This window comes from Lingula anatina, chromosome 1 (assembly GCF_051362555.1).
Source record: "Lingula anatina isolate TDL-2025a chromosome 1, LinAna3.0, whole genome shotgun sequence".
Classification (NCBI taxonomy): Eukaryota; Metazoa; Brachiopoda; class Lingulata; order Lingulida; family Lingulidae; genus Lingula; species Lingula anatina.
In genome coordinates, this window is record NC_141767.1 from 64,273,850 (window position 1) to 64,295,629 (window position 21,780).

General features: G+C 38.0%; 2 protein-coding genes and 2 long non-coding RNA genes across 6 annotated transcripts in view; 3 read left to right on the top strand and 1 right to left on the bottom strand.

The window, feature by feature from the left end:
• The window catches only part of LOC106167634 (uncharacterized), a 36,784-nt gene that overhangs the window by 10,888 nt on the left and 4,116 nt on the right, over nucleotides 1-21,780 (top strand). For both annotated transcript variants that reach the window (XM_087003129.1, XM_087003138.1), the window contains 2 exons: nucleotides 17,289-18,968; nucleotides 19,353-19,589. In XM_087003129.1, the coding sequence (XP_086859255.1) occupies nucleotides 17,289-18,968; nucleotides 19,353-19,589 (1,917 nt within the window). The remainder of the gene's footprint in view (nucleotides 1-17,288; nucleotides 18,969-19,352; nucleotides 19,590-21,780) is intronic.
• On the top strand, nucleotides 151-3,618 carry LOC106171999 (uncharacterized). Its single transcript, XR_001239378.2, has 3 exons — nucleotides 151-488; nucleotides 990-1,077; nucleotides 1,324-3,618. It is a non-coding gene; the product is annotated as an uncharacterized LOC106171999 (long non-coding RNA).
• On the bottom strand, nucleotides 1,103-4,677 carry LOC147764879 (uncharacterized). 2 transcript variants are annotated; one of them, XR_015332680.1, is made up of 4 exons: nucleotides 4,464-4,676; nucleotides 3,940-4,013; nucleotides 3,620-3,722; nucleotides 1,103-2,291 (listed from the first exon to the last, which is right to left on the bottom strand). It is a non-coding gene; the product is annotated as an uncharacterized LOC147764879 (long non-coding RNA). The 2 variants fall into 2 exon arrangements; XR_015332681.1 differs by lacking the exon at nucleotides 1,103-2,291 and adding an exon at nucleotides 2,783-3,024 and having other exon boundaries at nucleotides 4,464-4,677.
• Nucleotides 15,204-16,588, top strand: LOC106163624 (uncharacterized). Its single transcript, XM_013541275.3, has 2 exons — nucleotides 15,204-15,534; nucleotides 15,801-16,588. Exons 1-2 carry the CDS (start codon nucleotides 15,204-15,206, stop codon nucleotides 16,493-16,495), a joined length of 1,026 nt encoding a protein of 341 aa, XP_013396729.2. The 3' UTR covers nucleotides 16,496-16,588.

Here is a 21,780-nt window from a genome sequence, read left to right on the forward strand (position 1 = left end):
TTAAAAACACCCTGCCTTCCGTCCAAACTGCTATGTCTACCGATACTGAAATAGATGATCAGCTGGGGGAAAACTATAATGTCCGTGTGCTGTACGACATTGGTAAGGAGGAATCTGTGATGAAGCTAGCCTACGCACCAGTAAGTGCGTCATATCATAGAAGTAGAGAAAATGGAATGCCAACTTCAAATCTCGCAGGCCGAGCTTGTGACCCCGAGAGTTGGGCGAGAGTTGGGGAGTTTCACTTCCGGTTTCCATGCCGCTGCATTCAACTCACGCTCTACATGTTTCAATAACTACTATTCATAGCGACTAGAGCTAGTTTTTACGATAATGTGATTTGCTATGGCGTAAACGGGAGTCTGGACATTCTAACTGCAGTTTTTATGGTGTGAAAACGGAATCATTAAAACCCAAACCGCTTTATTTGGTGCGTGTGACAGAGTGTATTACCGAAGTCGAAGATACACGGAATATAATTTAGCAATGTAAGTAATAACTTTTGTATTTTAATACAATATTGTGTTTTTTAAGCGTAAATTTAAGGAGTGAGAGGCTCATTCATGATATGATCTGTCCTTGAATACAATGGTCGTCTGACGCCGATTGTTTTCCGTTTATCCCTCAAGTGTCCATGTACGGTCTTCGAGAAATCTGTGAACTAAATGTCGTTATCCAAGCTGTTAATAAAAGCACAGAATATTTATACATATAAATATTACATATTTAGTTGTCCCCTTTTCATTTTATGCATTTGTACAAGCAAAATACGAACATGTTTAATAAGAAAAAATGGAAATATCAAAGTCATACTTGGAGTTGTGCCATACCACCAGAGGATCATTGCAACACTAAACTAGATCAGTTATAGCTGGTTATTACTCCTGGAGATATAGCTTCAACATATAATTAAGATATACCTGACTATGTAGGACTAATAATAATAAAAATTTATTAGAAATGTAAATTTTTATTCTGTTCTTTTCAAGGGTGTCAAGAAGGAGTTTCTGTTGTGTTATTCTATGCAGTGCCTCTTCACAGAAGTGCAAGGGTCTTTCTTTCCACAGCTTGCCTAAGGTAAAATTGAAGCAACACAAAATAATAATCAAGCAAACCATTTTATTATTATCTCTTTTGCACCTTTTCACAGTTGAATAACTTACTTCTTTCACAATAATTATATATAAAACGACAATTTATTAAATCTCATAATGTTCAATATTTTACACCTTCATATGCCAGCTTTTGATTCCACAAAGAAACTCCCATTTCTAAGGCGAGTACAAGAATTAAGGGGGTACATGTATCTTTTCATATCCACAGGAGTGTCTGAGGTTTCAGACAAATGGAGAAGTCAGCTGATCCACTGCATCAACAGATGTGACAGCTACTTCAATCCTGAGAAAGTCAAGATCTGTTCAAGTTATTTTGAAGCACTGTTTCATTAAATGTATGTGTACATTCAGGCTGTATAATTGGGGGATGAATATTATCTCATGAAAGTTTATTGAACTCGATTGAAATGAATTAACATCCCTTTCACCTCCTTATTACAACTTAAATTCAACATTGCTGTTTGCTTACCAAATGAGGACTTATGTCTCGGTTTCAAAGCTTTATTTTTTACATCAGACATTTAGCAGTGCACACATGTATGGTGAAACTGATTGTAGTTACATACAAATTGAGACTATCCTTACTTTAAAATAGAAATCTATAAATTAAGAAATGTGCATAATAAGGGCAGAATTTGTACATTTAGCATGTTATGTAGAACTAAAATGGCAGTCTGGAATAACAGAATTAGAGCATTGGAAAAATGTATCTGTATAGGAAATTTTTTCCTAAATTTTTTTCATTTCCATCAACATAGGCTGCATTTGTAGTGATAGATGCAAGTCTGCCTTGTGACTTAGCAGCCTGCAATGTCTGCTTCTGGCTGTGTACTTTTATCTCCGAGTTGACTCAGTTTTTCCTTGTTATCACTTCCCCTTCATCTATGTTTCAGTTTGCTGACTACAAAAACCACCAATCATTATAGTGTGTGATGTCTACCTCTGTCCGTTTGATGGAATCGACAACATTTTCTGCACTAGTAGGGCTGATGAAATGTGCATCCAGGACTTAACTGAAGATCTCAACTGCCAACCAGACTGCTATAATGTCTTGTATGCTGGTTGTAGCAGTGAAGATAGCTGACTGGGATGCCTCTCTGTTCAGCCTGGAGACCTTGGACTTCTTTACCAAACAGGGAGATATATATTGTCCCAAAAGGTAGCAGAAACCTGAAACTAAATTAGAACTGTATGCTAGTGATGCACGTTTTTTAAAAGTACTAATGGCAGAGTACAACTAATTATGTCTGACTCCAGATTTTGACATATCCAAGAATATTGCTGTTTGAGAAATCCATTTCAATACGACATCTTTATTTTTAACTATGGCTATGTAAAACATTGGCTTTTAAATGTATACTGACAGTCAATAAAATCATAGCATTTATTTATCAAATAATATTTTAAGTTCCTTTGGTACATTAAGAAAATGACAGTTTTCATGTGAAATATGACACATTATTCAGTCACACATTTCACTCTTTTATGACCAAAAGAGAGTTGGAATCGATTCTCATTAAAAAAAGGACAAGAAAGTTTTCTGATGCACTTTCACTGTCTGTCACCATATATTAAAGAATAATCCATAGTATAACATGAACAAGAGCTGAGAAAAAAATCGAGTATGCAGGCAAGAAAAAGTTACCATTATAATAAACTATGCAGGCAAGGAAAAGTTACCATTATTAAAAACAGGTTGAAATACTATTGTGATTAAGTTCAACCCAATATTGCATTTACACTTTAAAATAAATTAATTGCACCAATAGTATTCTATGGGTCAGATGTATGAGGCTTCAAACTGTGTGAACAGGTGCTGATATTATTTAAGGAAAATTTAAGGTGTAAAATCAAGCACTTCCAAATTAGCTATCTTAGGTGATGGCATCAGATAACCCATGGTTTGCAGCTAAGAGTAGAAAAAAAATTAATAATAATAATAATAAATAAATAAAATTTAAAAAATAATAAAATAAAAAAAATGAAATAAACAGAGGAGAAAATAACAAACTATAAAATGCTTTTAAAGATAGACGAGGCATGATGTATTACATGGAAAACAAGTAAAAACATTTTTATATAGTTTTGAAAGTTCGTGGTATAATTAAGGCACAGGAAATAATTTATTTTTTGGATTTCTTGAACATTAGACTGAAATATTACCATGTTCAAGAGTGTATTAAACAATTGCAAAATATCTCTAAACTGAAATCATTGTATTTTCTAAATGTTTCAGCTGAAGATGCTTTATGTATTTATATCTGATTTCTCTAAATTAAACTGTTCTTATCATATACTGATGATTGATCAAAGTAGACAAGAAAACATTCCATAGAAATATAAAAATTTTATATGCAGGTCAAGAGTAAAATTCATTTGCTATTATTGTTATTATGTATGCAGTAACAGCTGTTATTGCTACTATAACTGATACATATTTGGAACTTTGTAATTTTGATAAAAGCCTTGAAATACTGAAATAAATATATTCTTTAACAATGTACCTTTTGAAGTTTCCTTTTGCATATTTATAGCTGCTGTATGTCAACAAAATGCTGGATGCAGCTTTTCCAGGGATTGCTCCACTAATTGTGAGATTTCAGTCACCTGAAGTAGTAAATTTACAAAAGCACTGTCAACAAATTATTTTTGTATTTGTATCATGTTTCATTATTAATGTAAATGCATAATATCTAACGAAAAGGAATGTACTGTACCAATTTCCATGTAACTATAAAATGTTTCATCATATAAAAATGTTCTCAAACAAAAAAAAAAAAAAAAATATTCAGAAAGATGGTTATTTTTATTTATTGCAACATACTAGGGTGGTGCTACTGGTTGCGTGGTGCTCTGTACGGCGAGTTGCAGCATACTGAATCTCTCTTCAAAATCATCCTATAAACAGAAAATTTACTTAAAATTTTGGAAAAAATAACTTACAACAAATACAAAATTTTAATGATAATGAATGTGAGTAGGATTTAACTTAATGAGGTGATTTAATATCGGTAGAAAAAATTATTGGGTCGCCTTTTCCTTGGCAGGAAAATTGCTAGCAGCCTTGTATTTAGTTGTAAACAAAAGCATTAAATAGCAAATTCCCTAGTTAAGGGACAGAATTTTATTCCGACTTTTTTCAAGTATGATGTGCAGTCAAACTACAGTTCACGGCTAGTACGGACTAATATTCCGTTGCTGTACAGATATATCATTACTTGATCACGACAGGGAAAGTAAAACTCTGCCGGCTGTCCACGTGCTTTGTGTGAGATCGCTCGATTATCGTCGATTTTATCCACATGCTGCAATCCAGCTTCGTTTAATCAAGCTAAGAGACAGACTTACCTCCAATAATGTCAACTTCGAGGCCATTATTAATCAAATTGAACCAAAAATCTGTCAAAATGACGCTCAATTGTCTTAGCACGCCTGCTCCCCATTCACATGTAGTGCAACAAAAGTTGACCGGAAGTAAAACTACCCAACTCTCGCCCAACTCTCGTGGTCACAAGCTCATAACACAGAGGGCAATACAAATCTCGCGGGAGTTGGCATTCCATTTTCTCTACTTCTATGGTCATATGAAGCAATGTACGATGTACAATTTGACAAACGCACATTGGAGACGTTGCTGACCAAAATGCCTGAAATCAATGCAGCGTTGGGTGAAATCCCACCGACAACAGTCAGCGAGGAGCCGGAAGAAAGTGATGAAAGAATGTTTGGGGCCGAAAACGATGTAGAAGCAGACGTAGTATTAATACGTCTCATTTACGTGAAGTTGATCGTGCAGGAAATAGAGGCCATGCGTTGCAGGTACTGTACTGGGTGTATAGCCGCGCACGGTTCCCAAAAGCATCACATGGATGGGTGTATGGCCGACTGGTCAGTTTCGGTACATGTGTACTTCACCAGGGCAAAAGCTGCTGTAAGTCATGAGGTAATACTGAAGGCCTACAAGTTAATGAAGAAAAAACTGAGACAACAAGAAAATCCATACATACTTTCCGTCATCATGACTGCATCGTTGCTGGAAGATTTTCGGAAAGACGTGGAGGAACCGAGCCCCTGATACCGTCCTCGCTCGTATGGTCTACGATGTGTGCAAGATTGTATATGGCGAACATTTGTATAAGACGATAAAAAATCAGAATAAACTTTGAATTGAACAGAAAAAGACGCCGTATAATCTGTGTAGAATTAACCAAGTTTGTATGTACACTAGTAAGAAGTGTGCGATGAAAGAAGACATTTGATTGGTTGATTATGACATCATATCTAAAAATAGATTTATATGTGGAACGTTACTTTGATGTGATGAAGACAATTTGATAGTAAATAGTTGATAACAAACATTTCATTGATTAAAATAATATGTGATTCGATTGGTTGAAAAAATGTTATTTGTTGTTAGCTGTAACGTGATTGGTTAGAAAAAATGTAATACCTTTTAAGAAGCAACATGATTGGTTGAAATAAACACACAGCTTACCTGAAAAATTACAAAAATGTGTTTGCGATCATTTTTCTTTATACTGAGTAGACAGAATGGATGATGATCATCCGGAAACCGATTCCGAGTTGGGGGGTGTGCTATATGGACCGGTCATGCCATACGCAAAAGAAGAAGACCGAATTTTGAGTTTTCTGAATTGGCCGGGCAAACTACTTATCAACCCAATCCCTTTAGCCATTAGTGGATTTTACCGAGACCCACGAGCGTCTAGACACGATGCTGTGGTTCGTTGTTTTTACTGCGATTTGTATCTAAAGAATTGGGACCCGCTGAGAGATGCCCCAGATGTCGAACACGAACGACACTCTCCTCAGTGCACGATGAGTACGGTTGGAAAAAGAATAAATCAACGATTTAATGTACCACTTACACCTAAAAAGCGATTTCAAATGGTTAGGCTTTTTGTGGTAGATGACACACTGCCCGTTGTACATACCGCCAGTACAGTGATGTCGCTACTAAATACCCATTACGATGAAACTGATGGGAACTATAAATAGAGATAGGATAAAGAAAGAAATCATTTTGCTTGTTGGAATTGATCCATAATTGTATGAGAAAATGCCGCGTAAGAAAAAAACCAAGAAAGGGCAGAACAAAACAGATGCATATCTGCATAGTTTGTATACCAACCCGTCAAACCCTGTAAGCTTTGGTGGCATGTTAAAACTGTATAATGCCGCACGAAAAGATGGTAAGAAAATCAGTCGTCAGCAAATCAAAGATTTTCTAGCCGCCCAAGATGTGTATACATTATATGCACCGGTTAGGAAACAATTCAGTACAAATCGCGTCATGGTGAATTATATTGATGATCAATGGCAGGGTGATCTGGCAGACCTCAGTAAAATAGCAAAATACAATAAAGGAATGAAATTCTTGTTAACCGTGATTGATATATTTTCAAAATACGCATGGGCAGTTCCAATCAAATCAAAATCAGCGGACAATGTATTAGATGCGTTGAAAGGCATTGTTTCCGAAGGCAGAAAGCCACTGGTACTTCAAACTGATGCAGGGACAGAATTTACAAATAGAAAATTTCAAGCGTACCTCAAGAGTCAAGGCATAGCTTTTTTCACAACAAAATCGGAAAGAAAAAGCTCTGTGGTTGAGCGTTTTAACAGAAGCATAAAGACCCGTTTGTACAGATATTTCACAGCAAACAGTACGTTAACGTATGTGACAGTCCTAAACGACTTGATGACAGGATACAACCATGCAAAACATCGAAGCATAAAGATGGCCCCAATCGATGTGAATCCACGAAATGCAAACATTGTGTGGAAAAACTTGTATGGAAAAGTAAAAATAGGGAAGTCGGGGTTTAAATTTCAAGTAGGAGATACTGTAAGATTAAGCAAAACACGCACCCCTTTTGCGAAAGGATACGAACAGGGATGGACACAGGAAATATTTACAATATCAGAAAGATTAAACAGAACACCTCCTGTGTATAAGGTTAAAGATTACAATGGAGAGCAAATCGAAGGTGTCTTGTACGAACCAGAAATGATTAAAGTTATTAAAACTGACGACGTGTATCGTATCGAGAAAATTTTAAAGACCCGTGGAAAGGGGAAAACTAGGCAGCTTTTTGTAAAATGGGTAGGTTATGATGATCGTTTCAATACTTGGGTAGATTCGAAGGATGTACAAAAAACATAAATGTAACCGGTACCAGACAAAACACCTCATTTGAAAGGATGGCGTCGTCTTTTCATGTTATCTTACCGTCAAACAGCAGCTTTAAGTATTTCCCTAACAACAGATCTGAGACATTCCAAACAAAACTGTCATCGTCACTTAATCTAGAAGGGGATTTTGAAGTCGCATTGGTCGAACTACAGTACCCATATTCGTGGAATAATATTCAGAACGGTGTCTTGACATATTACGACGGGGTAAAAACAAATACGTTAAACATTACTGCAGGGTATTATCCGACAGTTGGCGATCTAATAACTGCAATTCACGATCAGTTAACAGCTATTGGAAAAACAAACATAACGTTGGGTTATAACATTATCAGTAGACGAGTTACAGTTCACTTGAAATCGGGGGCCTACATCGATGTTGCGGGAGACATGGCGACAATGCTAGGGTTTAAACCGAATGTCAGAGTTAATGCGGATACCATAGCCCCTTACCCTCCAAACATGACGTTAGGGTTCAATTCCCTCTACGTGTATACAGATATTATACAAAATCAGATGGTAGGGGACGCTTCGGCAAATTTACTGAGGATTGTCATATTAATGGCGTTTACGGACAAGTGGTCACAAAAACATTTGACAATCCCATTTACATCCCTCTAAATCGTCGTCATATTGACACAATTCGAATAGATATAAGTCGTGACACGGGTGAACTTGTGCAGTTTGATAGCGGGAAGGCTATAGCGACACTTCATTTTCGCAGAAAGAGTTTATTATAAAAAATGGATCCTGTATACGTAGCGTTAGTAAAAAGATACGAAGCACAGGTGGGCGGAGGGTCCATTCATAAATTTAGAGGTACAAGGGTACAATCACGAATGCAAAGAGGCAATGGTAGGTTATTTCAACCTAGACACGCTGAAATATTGCATGTACATAGACAGAACAACCCGAAACGCACAGAACAACCCGCGGTAAAGAAGAAACGTAAAAGAAGTCGTACCCCGAAGTCAAAACTTTATGTTAATGGTGACGTCATAAGGAAAACGTTAAACGCCATGACTATAAAAAAGAACAACACACCTAAAGCATCCAGAAGAGTAAAAGGTAGACGACCAAAACAGTCACGTTCATTCAAGGCACGAGAAACGAATTTTTAGACATGAATAACACTGAAAATGATCCCATCGTCAGAACTGAACTGGATATATTTTCGAATATACGCGATCATATGCAGACCGATCTGTTATCGAGCTATTTTGAAGAAGTGAGACCTCTCACTGCGGTTGCAGATGTGAGCCCCGTGATAGAATTTGTCATTAAAGGAACACCCGACGAATATATCGATACGACGCAAATCAACCTATACGTTGAAGGTCAAATTGTTAAAGCAGATGGAACTGACATCGATGCAGGACAAAACACGTCAGTTGTGAATAACACGCTACACTCCCTATTTACAGCGGTTGACGTAGAGTTGAATGACCATTTAATAACTGTGGGACAGAATACATATGCCTACCGCGCATACTTGGAAAATTTATTGTATTATGGGAAAAATGCTAAAGAATCGCTTTTAACGTCGGAAATGTATTACCGAGATACCGATGGAATGATGGATGACGTTGATGTAGACGGAGACCCAGGGAATGAAGGATTTAAGGCCCGTAATTCTTGGTTTCAAAGGAGCAGGAGGGTTGAAATGTATGGACCGTTAAAAATTGACTTAGCCACTCAAAACAAGCTTCTTCTGAATCAAGTGGACGTACGAATCAAGTTGCGAAGGACGTCGCATGCATTTTGCCTTATGTCGGACACGGGTGAACAAGAGCAATTTCTGATCAAAAACATATCCCTTTTTGTAAGGAGAGTCAAAGTATCTGATCGGTTGAAACTGGCTCATGAGAACATATTAGCCAAGCACGTAGCATGTTATCCCATGACTAGAAGGGAAGTCAAAGTTATCAATTTACCCAATGGTGTAAGAACGGCTCATATTTTGGACGCATGCCTAAACGTATTCTTTTGGCTTTGTTGGAAGATGATGCTTTTTCGGGAGATTATACTAAGAATCCGTTTAATTTCAAACACAACGATTTAAGGCAACTTCGATTAATGGTGGCGGGGGAACAAATACCATTCAAACCTTACAATTTTGATTTTAGTGTTCAAGGGGGGTTAAACTACTTAAGGGCGTATTATGATCTTTTGTCAGCAGTTGGAGCGTCAGACGGAGAGCACAGCATCGATATTGATAGAACTCAATACCTAAATGGATATGTTTTATTCGCTCACGATCTTACCCCTGATCAAACCTTTGACAATTATATAACTCCAACAAAGCAGGGTTCGCTTAACATTGATCTGGAGTTTGGACAACAGATTAACAATATCGTGTTGCTTGTCAGGGCTGAATTTGATTCAGTTATCAAAATTGACCAACGTAGAAGCGTTTTTGTAGAATATTAAATATGAATACGAAGCAAATAGAATGCATTCTTCAGACTGATCCGGTTACGAGAACATGTTTCCAAGGGGTGTTTGCATCAGACGCGTTGCCCAAAAAGATATGTACTTATCCAGCATGCCTCGTGGCTAATACGGATCCTCACGATAAACCGGGCGTGCACTGGGTTGCTTTTTACTTTGATGAACAGGGACACTGAGAGTTCTTTGACTCTTTTGCGAAATCACCTTATTATTACAACGCAGCTTTTAAACGTTTTTTAGACGAAAACTCTTTATCTGGGTGGAATTGTAACACTAGGACATTACAGAGCCTGTATACCAAAGTGTGTGGACAATACTGTATATATTACTTGATGAATAGATCTCGTGGAAAAAAATTAGAACAGATACTTAGTAAATTCACCAGCGACAAACAATTTAATGATATATTTGTGTATGATTATGTTAATGCACATTGCAACATACCCTACTGTGTAAACGCGTGTTTTCAAGTTTGTAGATCAAAGAAGTCACTAGGAATATTGTATTAAACACATTTATTCGAGTAATAATAAAAATACAGCTGTGCAAATATGTTTTATGTTATTATTTTATTTCAATATATGTTGAATAAAGATAGTTTAGATTTTACTACATTTCCCGAATCCTTCTGACTTGGCCTGGGAGCTGGTTTAGTTTTTGCTACATGTCCCGAGCCCATCTGAGTTGAACTGGAAGAAGTGTCCAACGACATAATCTGGTTGCGCCGCTTTACGTTTGAGATGTTATTCAGCGGTACATTAAGACGTTTCAAACCCTTTAAAAATACAGTAAGCCCTGGCGGTTCGTAATTCCTACGGGGTACGTACAGATCGTTAAACAAATCTACTACATTGCTTCCTTCGTACACTCTACCATTGTATTTCAACTCCCCCTGATCATTTTACGACAGCACATTAGGTTGGTTAGACATGTATCTCAAAATTACGTTAGCTTTGCGACGCACACGCTGTGGTATTGCATCTAATATCTCGGCTTTAAGATGTAATACAGATCCAGCCTTTGACTTGACGGTGGGGGTTGCGGTTGCGTCAGCGGTGTCAACTCCAAGTTGTGCTTCTAATGGTTGTGACGAATTGTGCACAACAACTGCAACCGGTTCGCGTTTCCTCGCTTTACTCAGATATTGACTATGAAGATCGTTGTAGATACTCATTTTTTCATCGAATGGTACATCGGTCCTTTGCAAAGTTTTCTTCATTTCATTTTCTAAACGTAGTGTTTCTTCGACAAAGGGTGAATAATTAGCGCTTACTCTCTGTTTCAAAGCATTCAGTTCGTTCTCGTTGATTAAGACCATTTTATTGAAGCCTGCCATTTCTTGTTATCGGTTTTAGAATTGCCTTAACTGCACTAGGATTCCGTATCAAAATTATTTTTTTCCGCTGAATGGACACTTGTTTGGAAGCCAGCTGAACGATGACGCGTTTAACCCTCCGTAATGCCGATTTTTCTGTCGCAGTCAGGGTAATATTTGTATTGTATAATAGATTAGATGCGTAGTTACAGATAATTCTAGCGAGATCGTAGTGTGAATTCTTAACAACGGCAGTTATCAATTTCTTGTCGGCTATGGAAAGCAAATTGACATGAGCTTTGAATAACTTTTCTGTCTCAACTTTCATGATACACCGAAGCGATGAAAATATGTTCAGTCATTTACATGTGTATGCGTAATGCGTTTCTCCGGGAAAGATATTGGTGCGCAGACGAATGTTTTCCGCAGTGGCTTGTTTGAGATCTATTAGTAAATAACCATGGGCACTGGCTGTGGCGTCTTTATAAACATTTATAAACGTTTTAAGATCGTTTGGATACATTTGCATTCCTAGCGTTTTGACTTGCAGGGAGTCACGGGGGTTTTTAAAAAGAACCAAATAATGACAGTTCAACGATATGGTTCGCACGTGCTTTTCTTTGGGAAATAAATTTTGTACAATCAATACTACACTAATGTTACGATGGTGAGAGCCTTTTGTGAATAGGTCACGGATCCGGGCATCGTCGCTACATTCGGCAAAAAGATCATCGAGTACTATTAGATTATTTAATTGAGAATCAAAAAAGGTGGCGTCGGTTAAGTCGGTCGGAATACCTTTAAAGAATGTTACTGTGTCAGGGTGTTCCCTCTGAATTTCATCAAACAACTGCTGCCAAATATCGTAACAATAAATTATCTTTTGTGGCGACGGTGAAATCATTGTATCGGCATTTGATAATAGCCTTTTAATCCACACTGTTTTTCCTGATCCAGTGGGCCCTGCTAAAAGAGCAGTGAAAGGGTGTTTTAGATGTGTATCGTACATGTCCAAAAATGTAATTGGCATTTATCGGCTTGACGGGTTTACTTTATAACTTTTATCACATGAGAGTGGTGATGAGTTATGGGATGATTCAAATGTAACAGACGATCAGCTAGTAAATCATGTAGATCAGTTCGAAGGTGAACTCGGGATGGGGGTAGATTATAGAAGGTTTTATAATCTGCGACGAGTCAATGAACGGCGCATGAAAAAATTTTCTACTGTAAACACGGACTATCAGCTCACATTCTCCCATTTAGAAAATAGAAGTTTAAATTCTATGATGCCCTTCCTTCGTGAGCTTTTCCAAAACATATTTGACGACTTAGTGCAGAACATGCTTCCTCATGATTTGGTCAGAATTGTCTTGCAATCTGACACGTTAGAGTATCCCATATCAATAGCGTTCACGAGGGTATCTGAATTTACAGTGGATCTCTTTTTGGACGAATTGATAAGAGTATTACAGTCTCACGAGGAGTTAAGACTTGACGCATCTATTATTTTAACTGTGTGTCATGTCAGTATGCCACGCCCTGGTGGAACAAGATTAAAACGTGGGTCTATGGGTATGCAGAGCTTTCTCCACGCAAAGCGTTCAGTCATCCAAATACATAACGGGGGGGGGGGGGGGGGGGGGGGAGATCAGTTGTGCTTAGCGCGTGCATTGGTTGTAGCTATGGCCAAAGCAGATTATGACCCCGAATATGCAACAATCGTTAATAAGCGCTGTCGTGAACAATTAGAAAGAGCCCAAGACTTGCATACAAGTGCTGGAGTACCGTTAGGTCCTTGTGGTGTCCCTGAAATTAAACAGTTTCAGTCATATTTGAGTAATTATCAAATATCTGTGTTTTCTGGAGATCACTTTATGAGTTTAATTCATAAAGGGCCTTCAGCTTTGAAGGAACTGTTTTTATTTTACCATAAGGGGCATTATGATGTCATAACTTCGATAACAGGTTTCATGGGTAGGGCCTACTATTGTACGGAATGCAATATAGGTTTTGATCACATGGGTGACCATTCGTGCGAAAAATATTGCGAGAGGTGTAAAAGGGATTCGTCATGCAAGTTTGAAACATGGCGTCATTGCGATCAGTGTAGCAGAAATTTCCTCTCTGACAGCTGTTTTAGAAATCATACACTTGTACCCGAACAAGGTAGATGGTCAACCTGCCGACGATTTACTCTTTGTAAAAAGTGCACTAAATTTGTCGATCATAAAAGGGAGAAAAAACATGTGTGTTACACTTACAAGTGCAAGTCATGTAATAAGTACGTCAAAGACGGTCACTTATGTTACATGCAAATTGATAGAGATGACCGTGATGTGGATGATGACGATTTACTTATGTATATCGATGAGAATCCTGCTGCCAATTTCATTGGTAAGTTCAAACCTGGTTCAAAACGCCCTTTCATATTTTTTGATTTTGAAGCGCAGCCATCGCATATGTTCATACCCCTTATCTAGTGGTTGCTCACAGGGTATGTCATCACTGTCTAAATTTAGACGTAACCCCCACTAGTACATGTGAGCTATGTGGCAAAAATGAACATGTGTTTAAGGGGCCCTCGTGTGTTGATGAATTTTGCAAATGGGTATTTGAAGATCAGAGTTTTGAACGTGCACAAGGTAAAAGGAAAAGGAAAGGAAAAAACAAAGGAGGTCGCAGTAAACGAATGAATCCTGGAGCATCGTCATGTTTTGATGGTGATGAGTATGAATGTGAGAATAACGAGGAGGATATGATCATACATAATGGGGCTATATTGTTGGCATACAACATGTCTGGTTATGATGGTTTTTTCCTCTTAAAATGGCTCAAAGACCAATGTATCGTTCCCGAGGTGATATTACGAGGCGCCAAGGTGCTTTCTATTAAGGTGGGCGATATAACCGTTCTTGATTCTTACAGCTTCCTCCCCATGGCACTCAACAAACTTCCCGCTGCATTTGGTCTAGATGAATCCCTGTCAAAGGGCTACTTCCCCCACTTCTTTAATACCCCTGAAAACCAAGACTATAGGGGTAAAATGCCCGCCACAAATTTTTATGGCTCTGACTCAATGTCTGTCGGTGCGAGAGAAAAATTTTTGGCATGGTACAATGATCAGGTTAGTCAAAACTATATATTTGATTTCCAAAAGGAAATACTCATATACTGCCGCATGGACGTCACCATTCTTCGGCAAGCATGTCTCCGTTTCAGGAAATTAATGCTTGATATAACAGTTGCGAATGGTGTGGAAATTGATGTGGTTTACAGATCTATCACTATAGCCAGCGCATGCAATGTTGTGTTTAGATCTTTATTTCTTATGCAAAACACGATCGGCATTATTCCAGCACAGGGGTATAAGCCGAAAAACAAAACGTCCGTGAAAGCAGCTAAATGGTTGCAGTATAGGGCGGAGCGTGACAATGTCTTTATACAGCATGCTCATAATCAGGGAGAAAAGAAAATAGGAAAGTTTGTCGTTGATGGTTGGGCGTCAACAACTAACACTGCCTACGAGTATCAGGGGTGTTTTTGGCATGGGTGTCCAAAATGTTACAACAGTTACAATATCAACAATGTCAGTTTGATAACAATGGGTGAGTTGCTAGAAAGGACGGTGGATAAGAAGCATGCGCTTCAATCTTTAGGTTTCAACTACATAGAGGTATGGGAGTGTGAGTTTGACAGGGTCATACGGGAGGATGCTGGCGTGAAGGAAATAGTGGATAGCGTGAACGTTGTCGATTGTATTGATCCTCGTGAAGCCTTTTACGGGGGCAGGACGAACGCAGTCAAGCTTTTTTTGTCAGGCAGATCAGGGACAGAAAATACGTTACATTGACGTGTGTAGTCTATATCCCTATGTCAACAAATACAAACCATACCCCCTCTGTCACCCCACCATCATAACCGAAAACTTTGGTCCTCTTAGCAAGTATGAAGGTTTAGTCAAATGTACTATTCTTCCTCCTCGCGGCCTTTATCATCCTGTCCTTCCCTATAGATCACAAGGGAAACTAACATTTCCTCTTTGTCGCACATGCGCTGACACACTGCAGCAGACGCGGTGTGAGCATAGTGACGAAGAGCGTTGTATGACAGGTACATGGGTTACGGTCGAGTTAAAAAAGGCCGTTTCCAAGGGCTATGTGATTAAACAAATGCACGAGGTCTGGCATTATGATCATGTTAGCGAATACAACCCAATCACAAAAACGGGGGGCCTTTTCTCTGACTATATCAATACATTTCTCAAGCTCAAACAAGAGGCCAGCGGCTACCCACCAGAGTGCACGACACCACAGCTAAAAAGAGACTACATTGCTTCCTACTTCACCAAAGAGGGCATTCGACTAGACCCTAGACAAATTAAGAAGAACCCAGGTCTTAGAGCTTTGTCTAAACTGATGCTTAACAGTTTTTGGGGTACGTATAAACAGAGTTAGCATTCATTTATTACATACACTATGTCGGCGGTTCACGCAAGATTCCAATATTTGTATTTACCACTCACTGTAAATATCAGTAATAACAAAGTACGTACATTTGCATATTACATCTGTCCTTGATGCGTTATTATGTTTACACATTGTTTATTCACATCATACAATATTACAGTACTTCTCATTCGTGCATTTTCACTATCCTTACTATCATAGTTATGTTATTATTTTTTATTTTTGTTATTTCAGGCAAGTTCGGTCAACGAATGAACATGACACAGTCCGAATACGTCACCGAGGTGGACGAGTACTTTGCGCTGCTGTTGAACAAATCCATCGATGTCACCAACGTGATGTTTTTAACCGATGATATGGTGGAGGTACACTACAAACACCAATCTGAGTTTAATGAATGCTCCGATAAGACCAACGTCGTCATAGCCGCGTACACCACCGCCCACGCTCGTATGGTTCTTTACAGCGCCATAGAGGTCCTGGATCGAAACGTTCTTTACTTTGACACGGACTCAATAATCTTCCTGGACGATGGCAGTGCACAAACCAACGCCTACCTGAATACCATCATGGGCAGCTACCTTGGCGACTTCACCGGCGAGTTGGATGAGGGGGACCACATCACCACCTTTGTGTCGGGCGGCCCTAAAAACTACGCATACGTTACCGCAAAGGGAAAGACAATTTGTAAAGTGAGGGGTATTTCACTGAATTATGAAACCTCCCAAATAGTGAACTATGAGACTTTGCGTAACATGGTACACGGTATAGGTCCGAAAGAGGTGTCAACCACTACACACCATAAAATTGTGAGAGACACTCTGAATAAAGAACTGCTCTCTAAAAGGGAGGATAAAGTTTACCGGGTTGTGTACACTAAACGTGTCATTCAGCAAGACTCATTTGATACACTACCATACGGCTATTAAATTTCATAAACTGCTGAGTAGTGTTGTTTATATAATTATCATCTTTCATTTTGTTGTACATACATTGTTTTGGTGTTTTAATCTGTATATACAACTGTTAATTCACTATAATCAATTTGTAATGCAATTATGTATCATAATTATTATCTTTCAGTAAAATAGACATTTATGTCCATTGTTTTAATGTGTACATACAACTGTTAAATCCCTATAATCAACTTCTTACAATGCTGGAAGATTTTAATAAAATCATGGTTTTATTTACAACTATACTTGTTTGTCACTATATTATGCTCTTTATCCTTAGTAATTCTTAAAAATCTCCTACTGTTTTAATATCAAGCCCAGGCCCGTTCTGTGACGTCATCCGTTACCATAGTGAAACGTAAACATTACCCCGACATGCCCAGGCCCATTCTGTGACGTCATCCGTTACCATAGTAAAACGTAAACAAAAATAGGGAGTCTTGTTTGTTTACTTAAAAAATTGTTTGTTTATTTTGTAAACATCCTCCATTGTTCGCTATAGGTTTTCCATTGTTCAAATGACGTAACATAACAATAGAAAAAAATGAAATTCTTTTGTTACGTATAGTACGGATGTTACTACTAGTCATGTATTACAAGACGTACGTATTAAGTTTCATCATTGTGAATGATAAAAAAGATCATCTAAACCTGACGTAAATATCTGTTGCAATCTGGAAAAACATTTCTCTTGATTATATGTAAAATTACTAATGTGAATAAGTGCTGTTTTAATGCACGTTTCTTACTTTTAAATTTCTTCTAGGGGAAGACCGTTGGTTATGTACCTTGTTACTTCAGTATGGATGGAAAACTAAATACTGTGCGGCCTCTGAGGCGTGGACCTATGCGCCAGAAACATTCACCGAATTCTACAACCAACGGCGCCGATGGGGTGTGTCAACCATCGCCAACTTGTACGACTTGATATCTAGCGGCTGGGAAACGTCAAATGTGAACGACAACATCTCGTTTGGATACATCCTGTACCAAGCTCTTTTACTTGCGTCAACATTGCTTGCTCCTGCCACAGTCATCTTGGCAATATCGACTTCCATCACAACATTATTGATTCCAAGTCTTGTCAATGACATTGGAGGTGCCATCGTAACTAACGGAATTCTCATTCTTCCCATTGCAGTTTTTGTTTGGGTTTGCTGTACTCAGAGACAGAGCATTCAGATACATGTTGCTGCTATTCTTAGTGGGATTTATGCACTTTTCATGTTGGCAGCTCTGGTGGGGTTACTTGTAGAAACAATCACAAATATTGGTAGTTTGTCGTCGCTCGTATTTTTGTCTCTTGTATCCATCATTGTTGTAACAGCCGTTTTGCACCCAAAGGAGGTCTACGTTTTGGCATTTGGGTTTATTTATTTTATTGCTGTCCCATCCATGTTTGTATTTTTGACTATTTACTCTACTTGTAATCTGCATGACATATCTTGGGGGACAAGAGAAGCAGCTAAGAAAAATGACAACATTTTAAATTCAAGCACGGATGACAAGAAAACATTTGACTGCCAGTCAATTGTCAAATGTTTGACATGCTACAAGCGAGCTGACGACACCAAAACTGAAGAGGAGTGGCAACACGACAATGAGAAGACAGCAAACGACGAAAGGAATCAGACAAGAAATGATGAAAAGCATGCAGAAACAGGGGAAGCAAATGTTCAACGGCCTACTCATAAAAATAAAAAAGGAAAAAACAAGGAAAAGGGGAAAGGGGGGAAAAATAAAAGGACTCTACAAGAAGCAAACCGAAATAACAACAGTAAACCAATGAATAATCCGGTAGGCGTGGAGCAGAGTGGAAATCATAAAGAAAATGACGGAAAGCATATGCAGTCAGGGGGAACAATTGTTCAAAATGGGCAAGCCAGGAATCCCCTCATTGTCGGTTTAACGGAAAACGAGAAAAAGAATGTTCAATGTACAAGACAGCATGATGGTGTTGATGAGTTAAGCTTAAAAAACAGAGAGAGTTGCGCTGTCGAATTGGCTAACTCTATTGATGGGATAAAAGTAGCGGGGCACGACATTGAGATGACAACAAATGACTATAGGAATCAGGCATCGGAAAGCGGAAATCAAGGAAAAAATGAAAAGCATACAGAGACAGGAGAAGTAAATTTTAAACAGCCTACTCAACCAATAACCCTGGAGGAAGTACATAAAAATGGGGGAGGAAATAAAAAGCCTCCACCAGATAGCTTATATAACAAAAGTAAACCAAGGGTAGCATGGGAAGCCAAAAAAGCCGGATATCATACAGAAAATGAGGAAACAATTGTTCAAGACCAATGGGCTAACTCTGTTGATGGGATAGAGTGGCACGACATTGCAAAGACAACAAATGACAAAAGGAATCAGACAGAGCAAAGCAGAAATCAAGGAAAAAATATATATCATAAAGAAAATGATGGAAAGCATTCTAGTAAACGTAAGATATTCAGATATTCTCAATTTTCACATTGATTTTTCATATTTATCATTATCAAACTGTCCTCATTTTCAAAATACCCTCCTCCTTTCCCACCAATATGCGTCGATAGTCAGCAGCAAACTGGATATTGACTATTTATGTTTGCAATAGAAATTAAGCAAATCACGTATAAGCCAGCTGCTACATGTATATTCAAGGAGAGGGGGTTTGCTACACCACTGTAATAATAAGACACTGCTCCAGCGATAATATTCTACTAAAATTCTTTGCAGTTTATACACCAAAAACGCAAAAACGAACACCTTTGGAACAAAAACTACAAAATTGTATACCGATGTAAACCATCGTGGATTAAATGAATTCTTGAATATCTTTGATTAGAGAACGAATTGATGTCAACACAAAATGGTAGGAGTCGTTCTGAAACCGAGGTGGAAGAAGAAACAGAGAGTCAGAATCTATATAGTTTGGAAAAAACTATAAATTCGACAACTGTAGGCAAAAGCAAAACTCCCGAAATGCAAAATGATGACGAAGAGAAAACCAGACAAAAGCGGAAAATCAGACAAAGGTGGAAGACATTTTGCACCATTAAAGGACAAAAGCGGAAGCTTATTTGTAAGTAGACTTTAGTTTTTAGATTGTAATATACAATGACCATTTTCCTGTATTTCAAAACATTTGACCCGATGAGGCACATTGAACAAGAGAAGAAGAAATGAAGGGTAATTACTTTTCAATTTACTTTATGCTATTTAATTGATAAACGAAATCAGTCACAAGCTTTGCAACAGCACTCAGAAAGGAACAAATCTTCAACAAGTCTATAGAAGGACCTAGGTTACATTTGCAATTACATTTGGTCAACTTACGATGAAATCGTATCCGAATTTTTCTGGTCGATCGTACACCCTGCGTACGGGTTAATTGCTGTCCGATACATTGTCGTTGCCGTGCGTTTTAGAAGCCACAGCGTCATTATTGGGACTGCACGTGCGCCACATTGCAAATGTACATACATTTCTTCTCCCTCTGAGTACATGTACGTGTGCAAACGTACACCAGCGGTTGCTTGCATACTTGAGACGACATGACTGTGAGCGAGCCTCTTTCGTTGTGTGCGTATGGGCATTTTTTTTTTTCTCATACCGTTTGCGCTATTCGCAAGGGGTGTCAGTGCCTTAAAGCCCAGATTAAGGTGCTGTCACACCTACCTTAAAAGTTATACGTATGAGTATTATATGTGAAATCGCTGCACAGGCGCTGCGCGATAAGGGATATAGGACCTACGGGTGGTAGCTTATACATGTATGTGTACCGTACAGACATTGCAGGGCAAATGTAACCAAGGTTCAACATAGTAGTCTATGGGCCAATGTAGACCCCCCTCCCCCCCCTTAGTGATTTTCGTTCACTATGTTTTTCTGATAGCTTAGGTCCTAAGCTTTGATTTTCCGCTTGTTTGCCATTAAACTGGTGGTGGGTGTGTGTGCTACAGCCGTTGCCATGGTAACGTCTGAGATAAAAAATTGAAATTTCTGAGACCAAAAAAATATTAAATTTTTCAAATGTGTTAAGTGAATGGAATTCAAAATCCTTTCAGATGTATAGTTTAAGAGCTGCACTATACTTTATGATCCTCAAAATATTCCAAGATGGCTGTAAATTCAAGATGGCGGCCAATTTTTGCTAATTTTTGAGTAATTTCAATTATTTTTCATATTTGAGTTTTTATTTAATAATAAAGGAATAAGAATGTGGGATATGTTTTGATGCGCCGGAATAGCATACAACCTCTTCTTGCTACCTACAGTATTTATTTTAGATGAAACCTTTTGATTTTGTTGTAAAATCCTGAAATCCAAAATGGTGGCCAAAATATAAGTCTGCTGTTCCAACTGGAAAGATGCCAGATTTATCATCAAAGTGTCATTCTTTATTACTTTTAATAAACTGAATTCGAGCTTAGGACTTTTTAAAACAATTTGCATTAATTCTGATTACATTAAGACTTTCAAAATTCAAAATGGCCGCCAATATGCTTATACACACTGGCTAAAATTGATATAATATATTCTTCCAACAGAATATTAATTTAAATTATCTCCCACCAACTTAGTCCCATTAGTGATTTTTGTTTACTATTATTTTCTGGTAGGTTAGGCCCTTAGCTTTTATTTTTTGCTTGTTTGCCATTAACCTGGTGGTGGGTATGAGTAACAGAGCTGTTGCCATGGTAATGTCTGGGGTTGAAAATTGATATTTTTGAGACCAAAAATAAAAATTAAATATTCAAAATGCATTTAAAATCATGGCATTCACAATTATACCAGATGTGTAAATTAAGAAGTGTGCTATACTTCACAATTATCAAAATGTCCCAAGATGGCAGCAAATTCAAGATGGCTGCCAATTATTGCTCATTTTTTAATAATTTGGGGAATTTTTTTATATTTGAGTTTTTATTTAATTATTAAGAAATTGCAATGTGGCATGTGTTTTGATGTTCCATAATGGTAAAAAGCCTCTGCTGTCTGCCTAAAGTGCTTGTTGAAGATGTAACCTTTTAATTTTGACGTAAAATCCTGAAATCCAAGGTGGCTGCCACAAAACATGTCTTTTACATACGGCTGGCCTAACTGGAAAGATGCCACATTAATCACCCCAAATTAAATTCTTTATTACTTTTAGGTGTACTGAATATGGACCTAGGACCCTTTTCTATAAATTGTGTTAATTCAGATTGCATTATGACATTCGAAATTCAAAATGGCCGCCAATTTTCTTACACATGAAATGATATAATACA